This window comes from Thecamonas trahens (assembly GCF_000142905.1).
Source record: "Thecamonas trahens ATCC 50062 unplaced genomic scaffold supercont1.47, whole genome shotgun sequence".
Taxonomy (NCBI): domain Eukaryota; order Apusomonadida; family Apusomonadidae; genus Thecamonas; species Thecamonas trahens.
Window position 1 is genome coordinate 73,040 of NW_013657633.1, and position 22,152 is coordinate 95,191.

The 22,152-nt window shown below is 64.5% G+C and overlaps 8 protein-coding genes across 8 annotated transcripts in view; 4 read left to right on the forward strand and 4 right to left on the reverse strand.

The window, feature by feature from the left end:
• AMSG_09232 (UPF0533 protein C5orf44) overlaps positions 1 to 1,623 on the forward strand; it is a gene marked incomplete at its 5' end in the record, with an annotated part of 2,144 nt that extends 521 nt beyond the window's left edge. Inside the window, one exon of the mRNA XM_013899173.1 lies at positions 112 to 1,623. Coding sequence (XP_013754627.1) covers positions 112 to 1,380 — 1,269 coding nt within the window. The 3' untranslated portion in view covers positions 1,381 to 1,623. The remainder of the gene's footprint in view (positions 1 to 111) is intronic.
• Positions 1,397 to 2,676, reverse strand: AMSG_09233 (histone acetyltransferase KAT5; the record flags this gene model as incomplete). The annotated part of the gene is made up of 2 exons (XM_013899174.1): positions 1,397 to 1,408; positions 1,447 to 2,676. 2 exons carry the CDS (start codon positions 2,674 to 2,676, stop codon positions 1,397 to 1,399), a joined length of 1,242 nt encoding a protein of 413 aa, XP_013754628.1.
• A 552-nt stretch (positions 2,677 to 3,228) lies between these two features.
• AMSG_09234 (uncharacterized protein) lies at positions 3,229 to 9,317 on the reverse strand. The gene has a single exon (XM_013899175.1). It carries the CDS (start codon positions 9,234 to 9,236, stop codon positions 3,318 to 3,320), a length of 5,919 nt encoding a protein of 1,972 aa, XP_013754629.1. The 5' UTR covers positions 9,237 to 9,317; the 3' UTR covers positions 3,229 to 3,317.
• A 167-nt stretch (positions 9,318 to 9,484) lies between these two features.
• AMSG_09235 (proteasome 26S subunit) lies at positions 9,485 to 11,120 on the forward strand. The gene is made up of 2 exons (XM_013899176.1): positions 9,485 to 9,575; positions 9,849 to 11,120. The coding sequence occupies exons 1-2, from the start codon at positions 9,498 to 9,500 to the stop codon at positions 11,103 to 11,105; spliced, it is 1,335 nt and encodes a 444-aa protein (XP_013754630.1). The 5' UTR covers positions 9,485 to 9,497; the 3' UTR covers positions 11,106 to 11,120.
• Positions 11,116 to 13,527, reverse strand: AMSG_09236 (Pus7 protein). Its single transcript, XM_013899177.1, has one exon. The coding sequence runs from the start codon at positions 13,299 to 13,301 to the stop codon at positions 11,133 to 11,135; it is 2,169 nt and encodes a 722-aa protein (XP_013754631.1). The 5' UTR covers positions 13,302 to 13,527; the 3' UTR covers positions 11,116 to 11,132.
• Positions 13,528 to 13,925: 398 nt separating this feature from the next.
• On the forward strand, positions 13,926 to 15,084 carry AMSG_09237 (SNF7 family protein). The gene is made up of 2 exons (XM_013899178.1): positions 13,926 to 14,134; positions 14,510 to 15,084. Exons 1-2 carry the CDS (start codon positions 13,994 to 13,996, stop codon positions 15,044 to 15,046), a joined length of 678 nt encoding a protein of 225 aa, XP_013754632.1. The 5' UTR covers positions 13,926 to 13,993; the 3' UTR covers positions 15,047 to 15,084.
• A 2,386-nt stretch (positions 15,085 to 17,470) lies between these two features.
• Positions 17,471 to 21,479, forward strand: AMSG_09239 (SWF/SNF family helicase; the record flags this gene model as incomplete). Its single annotated transcript, XM_013899179.1, has 4 exons — positions 17,471 to 17,773; positions 17,803 to 19,756; positions 19,792 to 20,154; positions 20,566 to 21,479. The coding sequence occupies 4 exons, from the start codon at positions 17,471 to 17,473 to the stop codon at positions 21,423 to 21,425; spliced, it is 3,480 nt and encodes a 1,159-aa protein (XP_013754633.1). The 3' UTR covers positions 21,426 to 21,479.
• AMSG_09240 (uncharacterized protein) overlaps positions 21,338 to 22,152 on the reverse strand; it is a 1,065-nt gene continuing 250 nt past the window's right edge. Inside the window, exon 2 of the mRNA XM_013899180.1 lies at positions 21,338 to 21,744. Within this exon, the coding sequence (XP_013754634.1) occupies positions 21,443 to 21,744 (302 nt within the window). The 3' untranslated portion in view covers positions 21,338 to 21,442. The remainder of the gene's footprint in view (positions 21,745 to 22,152) is intronic.

Below are 22,152 nucleotides of genomic sequence, written 5' to 3' on the forward strand. Positions count from 1 at the left end.
CCCCTCCCCAGTCGCCCCCTCCCCACCTCTCCACCCCCTACCTCCACCCCCGGTCCTGCCCCCCCCACCACCACCACCACAACCTCCTCCTCCTCCTCCTCCAACCCACAGCCGCTCACCCTCCAGGTCCTCCGCCTCGGCAAGCCTCAGTTTGCGCCCACTGTGGGAGGTGCTCCACTGGTGGATCCCCATGTTCCTTTGGAGCTGAGTCACGCAATGTATGCCGATGTGGCAGGTGAGAGCAAGGCCGTCGACTCGTTGCGATCCATGGGCCTCTCGCCTATGATGGCTCTGCCTGTCAGCTCGGCAGAGGTCTTGCTCGGGGAGACTCTCATGTGCTTTGTCTCCTTCCACAACTCGGGCTCGGCTCCGCTGGCGGATGTCGCCATCAAGATCGAGCTGCATACAAAGACTCAGCCGTACTCGCTGGTCGACAACGCCGCTGCTCCGCTGCAGCAGCTGCAGGCTGGCCACTCTGCCAACTACCTGGTCAAGCACGAGGTGAAGGAGCTCGGCCGCCACATGCTCCGCTGCTCGGCCTCGTACGTCCATGTCTCGGGCGAGCCGCGCGTCGTCCCGGCAAAGTACAAGTTTGAGGTCATCAACCCGCTCTCCGTCACCGTCCGCATCCCGCACCACGGCGACGCCCTGTTTGTCGAGGCTGAGCTGGAGAACGCCACAGACGTCCCGCTCTTCATCGACTCGGTCACCCTCGTTCCGGCACCCGGCCTCGCTTGTCTCGACGTCAACACCCAGTTCGACCCACCCACTGCGCTCGTCGCCTCAGAGTCGTCGCTGGCCCAGCTGGACTTTGACGCCCTCATGGAGGCGCCTGTTGACAGCGACTTTCTCAAGCCCGGCTGCGCCCGACAGTTTCTCTACCGCCTCACGCCGGCGCCGGGGAGTGGAACTCTGCTCCGTACTGTGACCAGCGTCGGCAAGCTTGATATTGTGTGGAAGACAGGGTTTGGCGAGGCCGGCCGTCTGCAGACCTCGCAGCTCGCCCGTGCACTTCCACCGGCACCAGGCCTCGCCATCGAGATTGACGAGCTGCCGGACGTTGTTGCTGCCTGCTCGCCGTTTGTGGCTGTCCTCAAAGTCACAAACGAGTCGCCGGCTCCGGTTGCGTTGCGGCTGCATGTCGCCAAGGCTACCGACGCCGCTATCGCCCTCGACGGCGTCTCGGGCACCGCCTATGGCGAGCTCCGTTCCGGCGCCTCGCTCCGCATCCCACTCCATCTCTTTGCCACTCGTCCAGGCATGCACCCGCTCCGCGGCATCCACCTCGTCGACACCCACACCGGCAACATGTACGAGGCTCGTGACTTGGCGGTCATCTTCGTCGAGCCGCCGCACGCCGCGCCGTCGCACGCGCCCTGACTCGCGACCTCTCCGTTTACGGCTGCAGCTACTTTTCTTCTTCCGAAATCGCAGCGGGAGCGGAACCCAGTGGAGCGCCCGCTCGTCAAGCACATGCCGCTTGCCAACGCTCTTAGCCCGCTTGGCAAGATGGGCTTCGACGAGCTGGGGATCAAGGTTGACCACCCGCTGGCTATCCCAGTACTTGACCATGTCGAGCTGCTGCAGCGTGTCGGCCACGTCCTCGGCCTTCATGCCGGTGACACGGACAAGCGTGTCGAGCGAGACTGCCGGATGTGGCGGGAGCGCAGCGGCCATAGTCAGATCGTCCAGGTCGGCGTCGTCGACGTCGGCCAGCTCGCTGTCATTGCCCGCAACCGCCGCAGCCGCCTTGGCCCGGAGCGCAGCGACTCTTGTCCGCGGCAAGACCGAGATGTCCCTGTCGAGCTTGTCCGAGCCGGCCACCGCCGGCCCGGCGGGTGCGCCCGCTGCCGACTTGCGCGGCGTCGCCGCCGACCGCACCCTGTTCATCAGCTCCACCGCCGGCGACGCCGTCCGCCCGCGCCCACCGCCGCCGCCGTTGGCTCCCGTCGGCGTTCCGGGCGCCGACGACGACTGCGATGCCGAGTGCATCTTGCGCGCCGCCGCCAGCAGTCTCATCTTGCGCCCACGCTCCTTGTCAGCGCCCGTGACAAGGACGGCCTCGCCGGTGACAAGCGGCACAAGCACGTCGAGTACCCGCTGCCGCCAGTACGCCCGGTACGAGAGGAGACCGAGCTCGGAAAGCGGCTTCTCCGGCGAGCCGGGCTTGCCCTCGACCCGCGAGAGGAGGTACGAAAAGTCGATCAAGAACTTGCCGTACCCGCGCCGCTGGTAGCACGGCAGCGTCATGATGCACGCCACATTGTAGTCGTTGGGCGAGAGCTTCTCCTTGGAAAAGTAGCCAATGACATGCCAGCCATACGCATCCATCCGCGTCAGTACGTAGAAGAGGAACGGCTCCACGTCGTAGTACAGGGTTTTGTGGTCGAGAAAGAGCTTGGCGAGGAGGCAGAGGTTCTGGCAGTAGATCCTGTCCTTGGCGCCATCAACCTCAAAGACCGAGAGCTCACCCGACCGGTAAATCTCGTTGCCCGGTGGGTGCTTCAGCTGGCACTTGGCGGCGTGCCGGATAAGCTGGCTTTCACTCTTGAGGTAGGTGAGGCAGAACTCACAGAGGTACAGCACGCCCTTGCGGGTGTACTCTTGTGGATACGGGGCAAAGAACCACGTCCCGATCTCGTACTCGCCAATGACTACAACCTCAATGTTCTTCATCTTGCCATGGTGGATGCCACCGCCCGATCCGCCGCCTGTCGCCGATCCAGACCCCGTCGTCACTAGCCGCGACGACGACGAGCCGCTCGTTCCCCTTCCACCTCCACCGCCACTCCCTCCGCCACTCCCGCCAATCGCTCCGCCACTCCCGCCACTCCCGCCACTCCCTCCGCCGCCGCCACCACTCCCTCCGCTTGCCATTCCCTTGACCCGCTCTACCGCCGCATGGATGCCCTTGCTCTCCTCGCCAGCCGTTCCTCCTGCCTCGTCCCCTCCGCCGCCTCTCCGGGCTGCTCGCTCGGACCGGGTCTGACTCGAGCTGCGCTTCCGCTTGCTCCCCACCCGGATGCTCCGTCGTCGTCCACCCCTCCCCCTGCTACTGCTGCTGCTGCTGCTGCGCGTCTGGGCATGGTGAGAGCGGTGGTGGTGTGTGAGCGGTGGGTGGCGGCGGGTGGCGGTGGCGGTCACGGCTGCTACCACTCGCTCGCACTGCCTCGATCAATGGCTGGCGATGCGGCAACCGATGCCAGCTACCACTCCAGACCGGGATCGTTTCATGTATGCCCATCATGTTAATCGTGTATGTTCATCATGGGTACGCACTATGCCACTCATCTCCCAGCACAGGGCAATGGCTGCGGTTACACCATGGTGGCATCCATCTCGAAAAACACAGACACGCTCTCCACGCTCTGCACCACATCATGCGGAATAAGGCCAAGCATGAACATGGTCCGCCGATTGTGGGCATGAAGAGTGCGGACGAGCGGAACGATGACGCCGAGGAGAAAGGCAAGGAAAATGACAAGCTGCGCTACGAGCGCAATCAACGGGAGCTGCCGCCACAGCCCGCGCCGCCCGACCGAGTCGACGTATAGCGCTGTCGAGAGCCGCAGCCCATCGAGCATCTCCTTGTCGTACAGGTCCTCGATCTCCCATAGCGGCCGCAGCTCAGGGGTTAGCGCCTCTGGCCGCGCACGCGCAACAGCCCGCCCGCGCTTGATGTACTCGAGCACAAGCTGGCCCAGTCCCTGCGACGTCACGGTGTAGAGCAGCTCGCCTTCGCTGCGACAGAGCGATGCATTGCGCCGCAGGCATGTCCCGGGTGCCTGCAACCAGCTCTGCTCCGGAATTTTGAAGCTGTTGTGTCGGTTAAGGTGAAGATACTGCTCAACTGTCCGGAACCGATCCAGCGCACCCTCGAGCAGCTCACGCGTCGACGCTTGTTCGTCTCCGAGTGACATCCACACCGACTCAGGCAGCGGCAGCGCCACCATCTCAACCCACGGAAGGACGTCGAATGGAAGTATCACACTCGAAAACTGGTCAAGGACAACATCGTCCTCCAGCATGAGCTCGATCGCAAAGTCGCGCACGTCCTCGCTGAGCGCGAGCCGCAGCCCGCCGCGCGCCGTCGCCGTCGACACGTTCGCCATGTACTGCAGCTCCACAAGCGAGACGAGCGAGAAGCCGAGAACAATGACCAGTCCCACCATCGCCCCCAGCACCAAGCGCTGTCGCGTTTCGACACTGTCACGCCCGGCCGTTTTCGCCGCAAGCTCGACCACGCTCTTGCCCTTTCGCTTTGTCTTCCGCCGCTCGGCCTCGACCTCGCTAGCGTCAGATCTCTCACGCGAGGCAAGCGGACGCGCAGTTGCATCCACCACAACTACATCTGGTCGGAACCCGACCCGCCGCTTCTCGCGCACATCTTCATGGAGCTCATCCTGCTCCGATCCGCTCGTACTAGACGCAGACAGCGTCGACGACGACGATGACGTGCCCACCTTGGCCCCAGAGTCCGATAAGCCTGACGACGACGAATCGGTCCTCGTCACAACCTTGCGGCTATCAGACGAGGCTTCAAGCGATGCCGAAGACACTTGCGACAGCGGCGACATCGGCACCGGTACCGCCACAAGCGGCGGTGGGGTGGAAATGAGGCTTGGCGATGGAAGCGCCCAGCTTGCCGGCGACGCCGCCTGCACCGCCACGTTCGGCACGGTGTCGACACATTGCTCGTCACTACTCTCCTCGCTTGACGCTGTGCTGTCATCAGCAGAGCAACTCGCGGACAAGATCATACTCAGCTCCGACGACGACGAGTCCTCATCGATAACATCGTCGACCTCGGTCTCGGCGCTAACATCGGTCTGCGCCCGTGATCGGCGACTCTCCCGGACCAGTATCGACACAGCAGACTTGGGCATGGCGAGGAAGACCGCAACCGTCCGCCTCCGCCGCAACGAGGTCTGCCTGAACGCCGGAAACACCACCACGCCGATGACCACCAGATGGAGACCAACAAGGAGACCGGTGAGTGAGCACACCACCACAGTCGACTGCTGCATCGATCCCTCCACCATGCGATCCTCCAGACTAAGCGCGTGCTCGAACGCCCGCCGCAGCGACTTGCGCCCGTTGAACATCACAAACATGGCCATGTCGCTCGTCCCGATCCCGTCCTCCAGCTCGTAGTCGCTCGCATCAGCAGCTGCAGCGCTGCTGGTATTACGCACTGCGTAGTCGCCAGACTCGATCCTTGCGCTCACGACCGTCAAGTAACGCTCTGCCACGTCTGCAAACAGCTCAATGGCTTCGTCCAAGTTGTACCCACCGGCAGTCATCCTGAGCTTGCGCTTTGGTGCTGCTGGAAAAGACTCAAACATGGCATCGACGCCGTCAAAGTGGTAGATCGCAACTTGCGGCGCGCCACCGTTGAGCTTGTCCAGCCGCGCGCCGGGATCGTACAGTCCCGACGTGTCCGCCAGTCGCCCGTGGTAATACCGCATGTTTGCTGTAGCCGTCGCAATCCGCTTCGTGAGGGTGGCCAGCGACCGGGGCGAGTTGTCCACAAACGCCGTATCAAACGTCATCAGCGCGTTGAGCTCCTTCAGCCGCGGTACCATCGCGCGCCACACACTCGATGCATTGGCCTCGGTCGCGTAACGCACCGCAAGTCCCCGCTCCAGAACATGCAGCGACTGGATCGCCGACACTGTCCGCGACATCGACTGTAGCCGCAACGCCGCCCACTCGGCCCGCGGCGGCTTGAGCTCGGCCTCGGCCAGGAGCATGACCGACGCTATGTACACGGCAATGCAGAGTGCGGCAACCACAATGGTGAACGCACACAGCCGCCGCTGCAGCCGCGTGATCGACGCCGTCGTCTTGCCCCGCAGCGCGCGCAGCGCAATCGCCACATCCGACTCGTTGCGCGCCGCCCGCCGCCGGCTCAGCAGCCGCCCACGGCTCGACGCTACCATCCGCTGCTCGGTCGCTGAGACAAGCGACGGCGCGCCGTCGGAAGCCCGTTCGTCAACGGCATCAAAACTGGTCAACGACGACTTGCTCGCACCCTTGCTCGCACCCTTGCTCGCACCCTTGCTCCTTGCAGACAGCTCGCTCCCTTGCGAACCACCGCGCCGCAGAACGTGCTTGCCGGTCGTGCCCGAATCAAATGACTCAAACGGCGAGAGGAGGCCGGCAATTGAATCGGTCCGCGCTGACTTGCGTCGCGTTATTGATCCAATACTTCGAGGGCTGCCGCCCAATCGTCCACGCCCGATTCCTACCCGCGGCGCCGTAAGTGGGAGCAGTGCGAGCTTGACCGTTCCGCTCGTCACCTCGGACGCAACAACAAGAAAGCAGGTCGAGCTGTGTGACCGCGGATGCTGATGCGACTTGAGTAGCGCCAAGCCCTCGCCAGGCCCAGCATGATCGCTCGCCGGAAGCATTGGAAGTGGCGCACCCGACAGGCTGCGTGCCGCCATCTGTTTCATCGCCAGGAGCTCTTCGTCGTCGACAACCCAGCACTCGACCGGAGCATGGCTCGCCGCGCCTGCCGCCTCAAATACCCGCTCCGCCCGCCTTTCCGTCGCAGCCGCAATCGTTGCCGCCACGGTGGCTGTCTCGACATTATCAGGGAGCGCAAACACGGTGTCGAGTCTCTGGCCGAGGAGCTCGGCCTCGGTGCGGCCAAACAGCGCACTGGCCGATGCCGAAGGACACGCCAGGATCTGCCCCAGGGGCGAGACAGTGAGTTCCATGGCATGCGCGTCGAGCGGCTCCAGCAGGACCGCGCCAATCGCAAGCGGGCCGCGACCAAACGCATACATGCCCGAAACAACAACCTGACGCGCCGTGCCACTCCGGGTGTGAACGCTTGCGGTCTCCGGAATGAGCTCGGCGTCGGGTCCGCCCGGTGCAGCCCGCGCCAACCAGCCGAGCACGTCAGAGACCGGCCCGGCGAGCACGTCTGTAAGCGCCTGCCCGGCGAGCGTCTCGGGCCGCACTCCGTTCATGTGCTCGACGGGACCAACAACATCGACGACCACTCCCGACCGCGCGCAGTAAAGCGTGACGCTCGCGTCCGCCGGTGGCACCGGCCGCACAATCATCATGATCTGACTGCTGGTCGCATGTGGAACGCGCGCAAAGGTTACCAGCGCCGAGAGTGCGTCACGTTTCCACCGCTTGATATTGAGCCTCATCGGCACCGCATCCGATTCGGCTGCTTTCTCCAGCAGCGCGTCGGCAGACTTGCTGAGAGGGCCAGCAAGGAGCACCGCGCCAAACGGCTTGCGGAGTAGCTCCTCGCGGCAGGACGCCGTGGTGTGACCCAAGAGCTTGCGTGCGTGAGCGTTTGCCGAAACGACTGTGCCGTCGTCGGCAAGGGTGATGAGCGCGTCGACGGCGCCGTTGATCATAGCCAGTGCTTCGCCGGCTACAGGCTGCTCGCCGTCAACCTCGGCGGTCAGGTCTTCGAGCCGCTTGGCCTTGGCCAGAAAGCGCGCCGCGAGGACCGGCTTGTTGGAGACCTCGTCCAGAAAGTTGGCATATCCTGCCAGCAGGCCTGGCGCGGTCGGATACTTGCGGACCAGTTGGCGGTAGTAGTTGTTGGCGGTTCGCTCCGACTCGTCGATCCGCGCAATGAGCTTGGCCGACCGCTCTAGGAACGCTCGGTCTGATCGCATTAGCGTCCGCCAGAACGTACCTACCGCCCGCAGCGCCGAGTTGTGGTGCATCTTGGCCGTCCGCAGCATGCTCTCAAACTGTACGTACGAGACGAGGTCCATCGAGCCTGTCGTTAGCCCTCGCGCGAGCTGCGCCTGCTCCACCTCGCGCATCTTGCGGTATCGCGAGAACCGGAGGTCGACCCACGCTGGGAGCTTGAGAGACTTGTCGAGGTACGCGTGCGCCATCGCGGTGTTGCCTACGCTCGCAAGGAACCGCACGTAGCAAAGAACCACAAAGACCGAGTTAGGAAACTGCTCAAAGCCGGCGCGGAAGACGGCGTTGGCGGCGTCGACGTTGCCGCTCGCCAAATGCTCGCGAACCACAAGCTCGACGTCGGTTGCCAGCCAGAAGTGGTACACCGGCTCGGATGGCGGCGTCGCGCTTGCTTCAGCGCCGATCGCGTTCGTCGAGTTGGCACGCCGCAGCCGCGCCAGCCGCAGGTACGCCAGCATACCGCCTGCCAGCAGCACAATCGGCCCAAGCGCCGCTGCCGTCACAAACACGCTGTTGCCGCCGGATCCCGAGCCGTCGTCGCTCGGTCTTCCGTTGGCCGAGACCGTGGCAAGCGCCATCGCACCCAGCCAGGTGAGTGTCAAAAATCCGCCTGTCCGTGCCAACTGCAGCCGTAGCCGGTACAACGCCATGAAGAGAACTTGCAGCACAAAGATGGCAAACATCGAGAGGCTGAATATAGCGGCAAGCAGGCCGGGATGATGGGCCGCTGTGGCAAAGGCGAACAGCAGAACGGTCTTGACCACGTGGGTGGCGCAATCGACCCGCGCGTGCGGCCGCGCAAGCAAGTGTGGTGCGTCGGGCGCGTCCTGAAAGTACACCAGCGAGAGAGCGGCCGTGGCGACGAGAAAAATCAGCGCAAAGAGGCCCGAGACTATGCGATAGACCGATACCTCGGCATCCCAGCACGCGACGGACGGGTAGTCGCGGAGGACCGCCGGCGATGCCTCGTAGTCGCAGGCGAGCGGCGTGAGCAGCACGCTCATGATCGGAATGTAGAGAACGGTGACAGCAAAGCCGACGGCGTACCGCAGCAGCCGCAGCGGCCAGACCTTGGACCGCGAGTGGTCACGAAGCGCGAGGCCTACATACGCCGCATCGAGCCCGGCGCAGATGAGCGCGGTGTAGACTACGAGATTGACGACACGAAAGGCAGCAAAGGAAGAGAACACCACCCTCAACGAGACAGCCGAGAGCAGCGGCTGGAGAGAGACCTCGGCCCATGGTCCCCACTCAAAGACTGGTGAAAAGGCAAAGGCTGCTAGCTGGCCAAACTCGATAATGAGGACGAGGATGGAGAAGATGGCCGTCGACGACGAGCGGGAGACGATGGCAAAGAGTGCATTGAAGGCAAACGTTTCAAGTCGAGCAAAGAGTCGAGCTCCGGATGACGAAGCACCATCGTCACCGCCACCCAGCAGAGCCCTGTGCGCATCATCGAGTTCCGACAAAAGTGATGTATCCACCGACGAGTCCGAGCATGTTGTTCTTGAGTTGGCCGAAGACACCCTACTGATAGAGCTCTCCATGTACAACCCGAACCGCACCAGAGCGTAGACAAGTAACTCCACCCACCATTGCCAATACCGCCACTACCGCGGCGGAGTGGCAGACAGGGCTTCTCGAACTATGTTTCCCACGTGACAAAAAAAAACATCCGAAGATTGCGTCACCCCCCCCCCCCCCCCGCGCACACACTCGGTCGCTTGGCGGCGGCTTCTTTCCCCTCTGCGCCATTCGGCTCGGCTCGACTCGCGCCACCGGCACACCACCCAACCCGCAAGTAGACCATGGCTTCGAGCGCGGCGAGCACGTCAACGGTTGTGGACGTGAGCCCCAACATTACAGCCGCCCGCGAGCAGGCCAAGGTACGTACCCTGCACTCTATCTCTTTCTCTGTGCTCTCATGGCACTCGTCGCCGTAATGGCTGCAGTGCCTGCTGTGGTGGCATTCTCTGGGTGGAAGGCGACCCAAAAAGTTTGGCCACCTTTTCCAGGCGCGCCTGGCGGGATACAAGGCCAATGCGTGGCCAGGGAGCAGACGAGATACTCACCAAACAAGCTGGCTCAACTTGGTCTTGTCTGGTGGGTGGTGGGTGTGACACGTGGTCGGCATGGGTGGTCGGCATGGGTGGACGAAGGCGGGAGATGTGGCTGGTGCCGTCGACGCTCTGCTCCTGCTGGAGCGTCAGCGGCGGCGGGCCGAGGACGAGGCGGCGGTCAAGGAGGTTGTTGTTGCGGTGGTGCAGGTATGCTTCGAGGCGGGCGACTGGAAGCTGCTGGCGTCGTCGGTGGTGCTCCTTGCCAAGCGGCGGTCGCAGTTCCCGCAGGCGATTGTCAAGATGGTCAACGAGGTGGTCGGCTACCTCGACCATGACTCGGTCCCGTCCGAGGCCTCGGCCATGCTGCTCGATACGCTGCTGGTGGTGTGCGAGGGCAAGATCTTTGTCGAGGTCCAGCGGGCGAGGCTGACCCGCCGCCGGGCGCTGGCCAAGGAAGCTGCCGGCGAGCTGAAGGAAGCTGCCAAGGAGCTGCAGGATGTGCAGATCGAGACGCTCGGCTCGATGGAGAAGGAGGAGAAGCTCGACTTTATCCTCGAGCAAATGCGGCTGTGCCTCGGCGCTGGTGACTGGCTCCGGGTCCTCATCATTTCGCGCAAGATCCATCGCAAGGTCTTTGCCCGCAACGCCTTTCAGCCGCAGAAGCTCAAGTTCCACGAGCTGCTCATCGAGTACCACCAGCACGAGGGCAACTTCCTGCATGTCGCCCGCTCGCTCCTGGCCATGTACAACACGCCGTCCGTCCTCGACTCGGCCGACGCCGCGTGGAAGGCGGTCCTTGCCCGTGCTGCGGTCTTTATCGTCCTCGCCAAGCAAGCGCCCGACCAGCAGGACCTACTCCATCGCATCAAGAAGGAGAAGCGTCTCGCCGAGGTCGGCGACGTCTACGACCTCGTCAACCTCTTCACTACCACCCAGATCATGGACTGGCCGCAGGTCGAGTCGCAGTTTGGCGCCGCGCTCCGCGAGCTGCCCGGAGGCCTGTTCAGCGACTCGGAGGACGGCGCGGCCCGCTTTGAGCACCTCCGCTCGCGCGTCATCGAGCACAACATCCGCATCATCGCCAACTACTACTCGCGCATCGCCCTCCCGCGCCTCGCCGCTCTCCTCTCGCTCAACGTTGCCGACGCCGAGTCGCGCCTCTGCGACATGGTCGTTGACGGCGCCATCTACGCAAAGGTCGATCGCCTCGCCTCGGTCGTCTCGTTTGTCAAGCCGGCCACTTCCGACGAGATCCTCAACGAATGGGCGTCGGACGTCGGCAAGCTCCTCTCCATCGTCGAAAAGTGCAACCACAACCTGCAGAAGGAGAACATGATGCACAAGATCGACCAGTAAACGGCCCGCCGTGACTGCATGTTACTTTTACGCCTTGGCCTCGGCCTCGCGCTTCCGCTTCACGCCCGCCACGCTGCGCATGCCGTGGCTCGCCGACGCGTCTTCCACGACGTCAAAGACCTCGCGGACCGCCATGGTGGCATACGTCGACGACGGGAGGGTAAAGGCAAGGAGCCCCGCATACGCCGCGCCGGCAAACGGCTCGGTAGCCACGCCGTCGAGCGGCGCGATGGCAACTGGGTCGATGAGGTTCGCCGCCATTGCAGCCGCCGCAGACTCGGTGTCGCCGATGCGGGTAGCCTCGGCCGCAGCCTCGTCACCGCTGAGAGGCGTGTAGTACAGGTGAGTGTACGAGACCTCCGAGGGGATGCAAATAAGCGGTCGGTACGCACCCGGTGCGTCGAACGGCGTCCCGCGCCATTGCTGCTTGGAGAGATCGATGCCCTCGGCGGCGGTAAAGGTGGCGTACAGGCCGCCGATGTCGTGGGTCGGGTACTGCACCGCGTGGCCAGGAACCGGAAGCACCACGTCGGCGAGACTCACGCCCTCAAGGTCGGCCTCGGTCGCCAGAACCTTGACCGGCACGTCCGAGGCGCGGATGTGCCCGCCGCGCGACGAGCGAGTGTGCCCGCCACGCCCACGCCCGCGCCCGCGCCCGCGCCCGCCACGTGCCGCCGCAGCCTTGATCATCGCCTCGTGCTTGACCTTGTCGACCACTAGGTCGCCGACAACCGGCGCCGCGCCGTACTGCTCCAGTCGCGCGGTGGCCATAGCGTTGAAGACCCACGACTGGTAGGCATGGACGTACATCGACTGCATGTTGCGCGGGAGTGCCTGCAGCGCACCCATCGGGTTGGTCGGCCCGGCGTCGGCCACGCCCTGTAGCAGCTTCTTCTCCAGCGAGCGCCACCGCGGCATGGCCTCGGCTGCGCCGGCCGCGTCGCCTCCCTCGAGGAACTGCGCTTTGGCTGCCAGAATCTGCGGCGTGTCCTTGGAGAGCGAGGGCTTGAGAATGAGACGGATGGCACCGGCGAGGTCGCCGCCGAGAATCTTGCGCCCAACCTCGTGCGTCCGCACCTCGTGCGTCCCGAACCGCTGTTCACCAAAGTAGTTGATAAAGCCGCGCGTCGAGAACGAGGTGACCGCCGCATCGAGCGCGGCGATGACGCCGCCGTGGCCGGGATCGTCGGCGCTCGTCGGCGAGTTCGCTGCCGGCCCAGCAATGTCGCGCACAACAATGGAGAACCGGTTACCGTCGAGCATGCCGAGCGAGAGCGGCTTGGCCACGTATGAGTAGTTGCCGAACCGGAGGAGCGCCCGCGACGGGAGCACGTCGTGCGACCGCTCGGCCTTGGCCTGGAAAGCCTTAACATCCTCAGCCGGCACAGCCTTGAGCGTAATCCACTGCGAGGTGACCGCGTGCTTGTCCTTGGTCCCCGCCACCCCAATGCGGTTCCCCTTGATGTGCAGGCCGGCGCCGATGACGTCTGTCATCTTGTGCAGATCCATGCCGTACTTGGTCACCACGCACCGAAGGAACTTTGGCCGCGACTTTGGCCACCGCGTGTTGAACCGCGAGTTAGCCTTGCCCTTCATGGCCGTCACCACCATCCCGCCGCCGCCGCCCACCGACGTCGCCAGCAGTGATCCAAAGTGGTGGCGCACCAGCTGATGGACCTTGGTTCGGTCCTCCTTGGCCTCCAGCCGTGGCAGCTCAATGCCGTCCGGAAGGGTCACGCCCTCGCCGCCGGCGCGGACATACGCCTCGATGGCCGCAAAGTGCGCCTCGTCGCCGCCCGGCATCAGCGCCCGCAGCGCCGCCATTCCGGTCTCCACAGACGGTGCGCCCATGGCGGCCTCGACCTTGGCCGCCGCCGCCGCCGCCGGATCGTCCACCTCTTCGGTCGTGATCGCCGCCACGCCGTTCTTCCCCACCTCGGAGACCACAAAGTCTGACCACCGGACCTTCAGCACCCCGCGCGCCATGCGCGTCTCGCCCAGATGCGCCACAATGCCCACGTCCGCAGGGTCAGCCGGCTTGTGGGTCGGCGTAGCCTCCGCCACGACGCTCGATCCAGCCGCCGCCGCCGCCACCTTGGCCTCCTCGTCAGTCACGTTGGTCACCACATCCGTCGCCGCCTTGGTCTCGCCGGACAGCAGCTTAGTCTTCTTGGCAGCAGGGGGTTCGCACGACATGGCTGCTGTTATGTAGCTTCCAGAGTGCGGTGGTCCCCGCCCCCGCCGCCCTCCACCTCCCGCTCTAACCCCCCCCCCCTTCCACTACTCCTTCTCCTGCAACTCCTCCCTTCTTGGCTCCCTCTCCTTTCTCGGCCGGTCGTCCGATCGTTTGCTGCGGGCGGAGCAATCGGATGGATGGCATGCCATGCGGCCGAAGACATGGCGGTGCCCCCCCCCCCCCCCCCTCCCCTTCCTCCCGCTTACTTGAACAGAGACCATGCATCGGTGGCGCTGATCAATTTGGTATGCACGCACATCCGCATGTGAGTGTGATCAGTGATGATAGGGAGAGGGTAAAGATGATTGTCTGCACTCATGATGGCATGACTATCATCAGTGCCAGGGGAAGTGATGGCTATCGACTGGAGTGAGCCATCGCCAGCACAGCATGATCGAAGTTTGATCAACATATCCTGATCGACTGTACATGAGCCCATGTTCAGCCTTCTATGTCGGCTACCCCCCCCCCCCCCTCACTTCCCCTCACTTCCCCCTCCTCAGCCATGCAGAGCTGGTCAGGCTTCCTGCGGCCCTCAGGCCGACCACCCGCGCCCACGTACGAACACACACATCATCGCAACCACCTGTCGCAAGTAGTGCCCCCTCCCCCCCTTCTGGCTACATAAGACGTGTGACATACATCGGTTGTTATGGGTGGCGTGTTCGGCAAGAAGAAGGATGGTGATGGTGGGAACAAGTCCAACCACAACGACATGGAGATCACCGCCCATGACCGTGCCGTCCTCGACCTGAAGAACCAACGGGACAAGCTCGGGAGGCAGAAGAAGAAGGTATGCCCCGGGTAGGGCGGGGGGGGCGAAGGGGGGGGAGGGGGGGCGAGGGGGGGGGAGGGGACTCATGTTGTTGGTGGTCGTGGGCGTGGGCGTGGGCGTGGTCGTGGTCGTGGTCGTGGTCGTGGGCGTGGTCGTGGTCGTGGTCGTGGGCGTGGTCGTGGTCGTGGTCGTGGTCGTGGTCGTGGTCGTGGTCGTGGTTGTGGTCGTGGTCGTGGTCGTGGTCGTGGTCGTGGTCGTGGTCGTGGTCGTGGTCGTGGGCGTGGTCGTGGTCGTGGGCGTGGTCGTGGTCGTGGTCGTGGTCGTGGTCGTGGGCGTGGTCTTGCTCGGCTGGTGGCTGGTGGCGGGCGGCGGGTGGCATCGTTGCTTCGGCAGATGGCGGCCAACATGGATCGGCTGCAAGGAATGGCGATGGAGCTGGTGCGGAGCAAGCAAAAGACAAAGGCGCTGCTGGTGCTGAAGAAGAAAAAGGTGATCGTGTCAAACATGGAGAAGATCGAATCCATGCTCGACAACGTTCAGGAGCTCGTCGACTCGCTCGAGTTTGCCGCCCGCCAGGCAGAGGTCTTTGACTCGCTGCGGACCGGCGCCGACGCGCTCAAAGACATCAACGCCCAAATGGACATTGACGAAGTTGAGCGCATCATGGACGACACCCAGGAGGCCATCGAGTACCAGAACGAACTCTCCAATGCCCTCGCAGGCATCCTCCAGCCCGGTGAAGAGGAGGATCTCGAGGCTGAGCTCGACGCGCTCATCCTGGATGAGGCCGCAGACATGCCGTCGGTGCCTGTCGCTGAGCCCGGCGCCGACGGCATCGAGGAGTACTCGTACGACTCGGACGTCGGCGTGGTTCCCGCCCGCTCGTCTGCTGCCCGCTCCTCGGGCCGAGTCGCCATGGAGGCCTCGTAGCTGGTGCAGTAAAGCACGTCGCGTTCAATGGCTCTGCAACACGTCGCTGACCACCGCGCCGCCAGCAAGCGTTACCACCCTGTCGACGCGCGCAATCGTAGCCGGATTGTGGGCAATAATGACAACGGTGGTGTCGGCAAACGAAGACTCGAGCACTCGCCCAATGGCAGCCTCGCCGTCAACGTCGAGATGGGTGGCGTACTCGTCGAGAATGAGGACTGCCGGGCGGAGGAGGAGCATCCGCGCCAGCGCCAGTCGCTGCCGCTGGCCGCCGGAGAGCGCGCTGGCCCGCGCGCCAAGCGGAGTGTGGATGCCCTGCGGGAGGGCGTCGACAACTCCGGCCATGCCCACCGCGTCAAGCGCAGCAAACAGCTCGCTGTCGCTCGCGTCGGGCGCACCAAACCGCAGGTTCGCCGCCACGCTATCATGGTAGAGATAGACATCCTGCGAGAGCAGCGCCACCGACTGCGGCACCGAGGTGACATCAAACTCGCGCGCGTCGTCCCCGTCGTACATCACACGTCCGCGGCTCGGCTCGTACAGTCGCGCCAGCAAAAATGCCAGCGTCGACTTGCCTGCCCCGTTGGCGCCGACCAGCGCCACCGTCTGTCCGGGAGGGATGACGAGTGAAACGTCGCGGAGCGCCCAGTTGGTATCTTCGTCGCCGCCCCCGCCGTCGCTGCTGCTGCCGCCGTCGATGAGCACCTCGTCGCGAGTTGGGTACGCGAACCAGAGGCTGTCGGCGGTGAGCTCGCCGGAGAACGAGTCGAGGCTTCGGAGGCCGCGGCCAGCCTGCGCCTGCGCCTGCGCCTCGGTCTGCAGATCGAGGTAGGCAAAGACCTTGCGAAAGCAAGCCGCCGCCGTCGCCAGCTGAATGTTGACCGTGGTGAGGTTGGAGAGCGGGCCGATGAGCTTGTTGAGGTAGCCCGAGAACGAGAGAATGGTGCCGGCCGTGAGCGTGTTGGTGAACATGACAGACGACGAGAGCGCAAACACAATGCCGGTCCCGACCGAGACTGTCGCGCCAAGAACTGTGTAGAAGACGGTTTGCTGGACGCGGGCCGAGACCCGCGACTGGGCCAGCTTGGCCGACGCCGAGTCAAAGACCGCCGACGCCGCCGCGCCGCGGCCGGCAGCTTTGAGCGCCGCAAAGCCGTCGACGTCAAACGAGTCTGCCAGCGCGTTGTTCATCTCCGCGCCCGCCGCAAGTCCCTCCAGCCGCAGTCCGATGAGCCGCTTGCCCCACACAGTGGCAGGAATGAGGAAGAGCGGAAGGACGCCACCAGCCACCAGCGCCAGCCGCGGCTCGAGCGAGATGAGCCGCCAGACTGCAAAGCCGGCCAGCAGGACCTGGTACACAATGTCCGGCAGTGCCGAAGAGAGCGAAGCCTGTGCGCCGGCCAGTTGGTTGTTGAACAGGCTCATCAGTTCGCCCGCCTTGTTGTGGGTGAAGAAGCCGAGCGGGAGGCCGAGGAGATGATCATGAAGCCGCGATCGGAGATGAGCAGCGATGGCCTCGCCCACATCAGCCGCCACATACGCCCGCATGACCGAGAGCACCGCCGAGAGTGCCGACCATCCCGCAAATGTCAGCGCAGTCGTGACCAACTCGGTCGGATCGCCAGCCTGAGCTGCAGGCAGTGCCTTGTCCGTCAGTCGAGCGTAGAGCCCTGGCAGAGCTGCGTCGATGTACGCCATGCCCACAAGCAGCGCAGTGAGGAGGACAAACCGGGACCGCCACCCATCACACAGTACAAGTACGCGTCGTGCCACTGCCCAGCCGCTGGTCTCCTTGGCCATGATGGAGGTGGTGGGGGAGGGGGGGGGGGGGGGGGTGACGTGGTAGCCAGTACCAGTGCCTGTCGGCGTGGGTGAGGACTGAGGGCTAAGGGCTGAGGGGTGAGGGCTGTGGCTGCTGTCTCTGTACGACCTGGTCAGATACTGTCAGTGCGGCCATTGTCCCTTGTCAAACTATGGAGAGTATTGCAGGTGGTAGTGGACGAGGAGTTCCGACAGGATGTGTCGGTCCGGCTGCTGTGGCTACGATCATGTCATGGCTTGTCTGTTGGCTAGTGGCGGTGGTGGTGGCGGTGGCGGCTGTCGCCGCCGGTTGCCGGCTGTCACTTGGCACTCGTCCCTGTGGACATGGCCGACATGGGCGCGGGGGGGAGGGTACCAGTCACACCGCCAGCAGCAGGCGCACCAGAGACAGAGCTCATTCCTGCTGACGAGTTTGCCGCGATAGAAGCTGCGCTGATGGCGGTGGGCGAGCAGGAACAGCGGCAGCCGCCGCCACCGCCACAGCAGCCAAAGCCTCGGCCGCCGCCGCTGCAAAGTACGACCTTTTTGGGACACTCGTCACCATGGGACAACTGGGAGTCAACAGCCGCATATGCGCAGTCAATCTGCCCGCCGCCCACGCCTATGCACACTGGGTGGTTTCCGCTCGCTCCGTTTGTGGCCAAACATCTCGCCCCGTCTGCCGATCGGAACGGCCGGGCCCAGTGCGTGACTCTGCGGGTGGCAGAGCGCGACGATCTGGGACTACGGTTCAAGCTCATCGCTGGCTACGACGCCAATCTGGTGGCGTTCTGCAAGTTTATCGACGGTCGTACCTACGAAGCTGCAGACAAGTCGTGGTCGTTTCCGCTCCCGGCCTACACCTACGTCGCCGCTTACCTTCGGACCGAGCTCTGTCCAGCCATCAACGCCGATTTCGACGATCTCGTCACCGGCCCCCGCCGCTCCCACCCGAGCTAGTCGCCGCAAAGTCGGCCTACGAAGCCAAGGCTGTTGACTGGTCACGGGTGCCCGAGCCGCTGCGCTCGGTGCTGCTTCCGTTCCAGCGCGACGGTGTCGAGTATGTTGTCCGCCGTGACGGCCGCGCGCTCATAGGCGACGAGATGGGTCTTGGGAAGGGCGGCCGCCCGTCCGACTCTGTCCTAACGCCTTCTGGCTGGCGCAGATATGACGCGCTTGCACTCGGCGACAATGTCATCGGCTCGTCTGGCGCGCCGGTGGCCGTCACTGGCATCTTCCATCGCGGCGTCCTCGACCTTTTCAGAGTTGTATTTCACGACGGCGGCGCCGTCGTCGTCGACGGTGATCACCTGTGGGCGCTGGTTGGCCCGGCCCCAAGTGTGGTGTCCACCCGTGAGCTGGCCGCTGCGGTCACCGCCGGGTGTGACCTCGCCATTCCGGTCCTCTCAGGCCCGGCGCAGTTTACTCCGAGCACCGCCCGCAGCCCGCGTGATCTGGCGAGAGCGCTCCTGGATGAGGCAAGCCCATCGCGTCGCACGTCACACGCCGCGCTGTTTGCCAGCGTGGAGACCCGGACCGCGGTCTTGGGCGCGCTCGGGCTCGCCGGGAGCGGCGCATCAATGGCTACGCTGCCGACCGCAGCCGGCGCACGCGCCGCCGCAGACATCGCACTCTCGCTCGGCCGCCTCGCAGGCATCCACCCGCCGATCAAGCCGGACTCTTGTTGGCACGTCTGGGTGGCTCCTGCTACCTGCCGTGCCCGGCCGGTGGCGCGAGTCGAGCGCTGCGGATCTGGGCCCACCATCTGTATCCGGGTTTCTGCTCCCGACGCGCTGTACGTCACCGAGGCCTTTGCCGTCACCCACAACACGCTGCAGGGTATTGCGGTGGCGAGCTACTACTCGGCTGAGTGGCCTGCACTGGTCATCGTCCCGCCGTCGCTCAAAGATGTGTGGGCCGAGGCGCTGATCAAGTGGCATCCGCACTTGAACGAGTTCAACGTGACGGTTGTGCGGAAGCGGGGCGATAGCCTCGGCTCGAGCAGCAACGGCGTGACAGTCATGTCCTACGACGCCGTCCGCCACAAGATCGACGAGATGGCCGTCGCTGCGCCGCGGGTAGTCGTTCTCGACGAGTCGCAGTACATTAAGAACGCGTCGGCGCAGCGGACCCGGCTCCTGCTCCCGTACCTGACCCGAACCGCGTCGCGGGTCATCCTGCTGTCAGGCACGCCTGCACTCTCGCGGCCGCGCGAGCTGTTTACCCAGATCGCGGCCGTGGCGCCGCGGCTCTTTCCGTCGTACGACGCGTTTGCGCAGCGGTACTGCGGTGGTGTACCCAACGCTTGGGGCCAGTACAACGGCGCATCACACCTCGCCGAGCTGGCCCAAGTCCTCGGCGTCCACGTCCTCGTCCGCAGAGTCAAGAAGGAGGTGCTCGCCGAGCTGCCGGCCAAGCGGCGGCAGCTGGTCCACATTGTTCCGGCACAGCAGCAGCTGGCATCACTGCTTCGGGCCCGCGACGGGCTCAATGCCTCGTCCAGCGCCACCAACCGCGAAGAGCGCGATGAGGCCATGACCTTGTTCTACACCGCGACGGCCATGGCCAAAATCAAGCCGGTCTCGCGGTTTGTGGCCGACCTTGTCCGCGGCAATGTCAAGTTTCTCGTCTTTGCCCACCACGCGCTCATGCTCGACGCGCTCGCCGAGACCATCTCCTCGCTCGGCGCACGGTACATCCGGATCGATGCATCGGTCGACGCCGACAAGCGGCTGCCGCTGGTCAAGCTCTTTCAGACTGACCAGAACATCCAAGTGGCGCTCCTTTCGCTCACAGCCGCCTCGGCTGGGCTCACCCTCACAGCCGCCTCGCACGTGGTCTTTGCCGAGCTCCATTGGACGCCTGGCATGCTGCTGCAGGCCGAGGACCGCGTCCACCGCATCGGGCAAAGTACCCGGTCAACATACAGTATCTAGTCTGCCGAGAGTCGCTCGACGTGTCGATGTGGTCCTCGCTGGTCGCCAAGCTGTACAACCTGTCCAAGCTCGGCCTCGCCGATGACGAGCTGTCGTTCTCGAGTTCCGCGCTCCCGCCAGGCTCCGCTCCAGCGCCGGCCCGCGCCCGCGTCGCACCCAGTGAGGCCATCGCCACCGCCGACACGCCAGCCACCGCTGTCCGCAAGCTCAAGCGGACGCGGAAGAAAGCCAAGACCAGGCGCATCGGCGACGTTTCAGCCGCCAGGCTTCCGCCGGCGCGCTGCGCCCGTGCGCGCTCGCCCACAAGGCTCTTCGCCGAAGACTTTGAGCTGTCGTCCGACACCGATGATGGCCCACCGCCGCCCGCCAAGCGTCCTCGCCCCACAGCATCCGCAGCAGGTCGGCTGCCGCATGCCCCGGCTCGCTCTGCCGGCCCATCACCCCCTACCGTGTCCAAGTACTTTTGATGCGGCGCTGCAGCGCCTCCCATCCCCCGCCGCCATCCGCAAGCAAACCCAAGGCTGATGAAAATGCCATCCCTCCCCCCCCCCCACCCACACACACAATATATACATATATACATGTGTGTGTGTGTATGAAAACACGCACGGTCGGCGCCAATGCCCTTTAGTGCGCGCGCGGTGCGTATTTGCGGTCGTCGTGCCAGGAACCCGCCAGTGACCGCCGGGGCTGGGCTTTCGGCGGGCGGATTGGCGCCAAGTCGGTTGCACAGGTAGAGGACCGACGACGGCAGCAGAGGCAGTGGCAGCGAGGCAGGGGCAGCAGCACTTGACGCCGTGCGGGCCATGTCGAACCACAACCCTGCCCTGCTCGATGACGAGTTCTACCAGCACCTGCGGTCGCTTGAGGCTGTGTATGTGCAGCGGCAGAGCGCTGTGCAGGGCGAGTGTGAGCGGCTGCGGCAGCACGCCGAGTCGGTCGAGTCAGAGCTGGCGGCGGCGCGGCGACGGATCCGGGAGCTGGAAGTGGCCTTTGAGGAGGCACTGAACGAGAACCAGGCGCTGGTTGACTCGCGCAACGCCGCCATGGACAAGTACAACCAGCTCCGCGGCGCAACCATGCATCTGGAGCAGTTCAAGGCCGCCATCACAAACATGGTGGCCGACTCGGCGGTCGCGCCGCAGGCCTCCCAACACGCCCCGCGCGCACCACCGGCCGCTGCCGCCGCAGCCTCCGCCGGCAGCCTCCACAACGCATCTGCCGATCATCTCCCGCCGCGGCCGTACCCGGCGGGCGCCGGATCGTCGTTTATGTCTGGATCGTACGCTCCGCACTCGGCGGCGTCGCCCATGCAGCCCTCGCCGTACGGGCAGCAGGCACACTCCTCGCCGTCACCGGCGCGACAGGACGAAGAGGAAATTGATGCTGCTGCCTTTTACCGTAAGGTCAAGGCTGCGGTCTCGCCGGAAGAGTTCAAGACCTTTGCCGCCAACATCCGCCGGCTCAACAAGGGCGAGCAGTCGATCGAGGACACACTCGACAGCATGCGCGGTGTCCTGCGCGACCCGGAGCTCTTTGCCCAGCTCCACACACTCATCCGACAGGCCGTTCTCGCTGCCGCTCGTGAAGCATCATCGGTCGGCGTCTCGCAGATCTCCATGGACAGCTCACGCATCTCATAGTAGTTCCTTGCCCTGTTTTACGCCTCGGCCGGCTTGGCCATGTTCACAAACGCGCCATCGGTAGCCCGCGTCGCCAGCCACGAGTCACTGACAGCCTCCATGTTGAGCGGGCCGTAGATGTGTGGGAAGAGGACGGTCTCCAGCTCGGCCGGCGAGTCGGTCTCGCCCACCGGCGCCGGCGCCTCAAACACCACCTCAGCCGAGCACTTGTCCACATCTAGCTGGAGGACAACAATCGGCTCGGCGATGCCGATCAGAAACCGGTTGGCCACCGTCAGCATGGTGTCCAGCTCCGAGGTGCAGTGGATGAAGCCGCCGTCTGTGAAAGGAGGATCGTCGTGGTGAGTGACTGAGCGGGCGCAGGGCCCCACGGATACGCAGCACTTTTGAACACAATTGTGGACATGCCCATGCCCATGAACATGGGCATACCAGATCATATGTCCACCCAGTTCGTGCCCCTCCCGCCCGACATCAGCCGACATCAGCCGACATCAGCCATATCAGCCGACATCAGCCGACAATCAGCCGTCGGCACAGACGCATCGCACTCGCCATGCAGCGCATCTGCAGCTCATCCGTCTGTGCGCAGCACAACACACAAGGCATCTACACCTGTTCTCTCCATCGATCGACAAGTGCGTGTGGGGGGGAGGCCGATGGCATGAGGGGTGGCAGCATTGAGCACAGATGCATGGGCTGAGCAGAGGAGTGGCCAGGCGGGAGG

Excerpts from the sequence above, each read along its gene's own strand:
- AMSG_09236 (XM_013899177.1), bottom strand. The coding sequence starts at position 13,301 with ATGTCGTGCGAACCCCCTGCTGCCAAGAAGACTAAGCTGCTGTCCGGC.
- AMSG_09234 (XM_013899175.1), bottom strand. The coding sequence starts at position 9,236 with ATGGAGAGCTCTATCAGTAGGGTGTCTTCGGCCAACTCAAGAACAACA.
- AMSG_09235 (XM_013899176.1), top strand. The coding sequence starts at position 9,498 with ATGGCTTCGAGCGCGGCGAGCACGTCAACGGTTGTGGACGTGAGCCCC. Across the intron at positions 9,576-9,848 it reads CCGCCCGCGAGCAGGCCAAG|GCGGGAGATGTGGCTGGTGC; the intron begins GTACGTACCCTG and ends GGGTGGACGAAG.
- AMSG_09237 (XM_013899178.1), top strand. The coding sequence starts at position 13,994 with ATGGGTGGCGTGTTCGGCAAGAAGAAGGATGGTGATGGTGGGAACAAG. Across the intron at positions 14,135-14,509 it reads TCGGGAGGCAGAAGAAGAAG|ATGGCGGCCAACATGGATCG; the intron begins GTATGCCCCGGG and ends TTGCTTCGGCAG.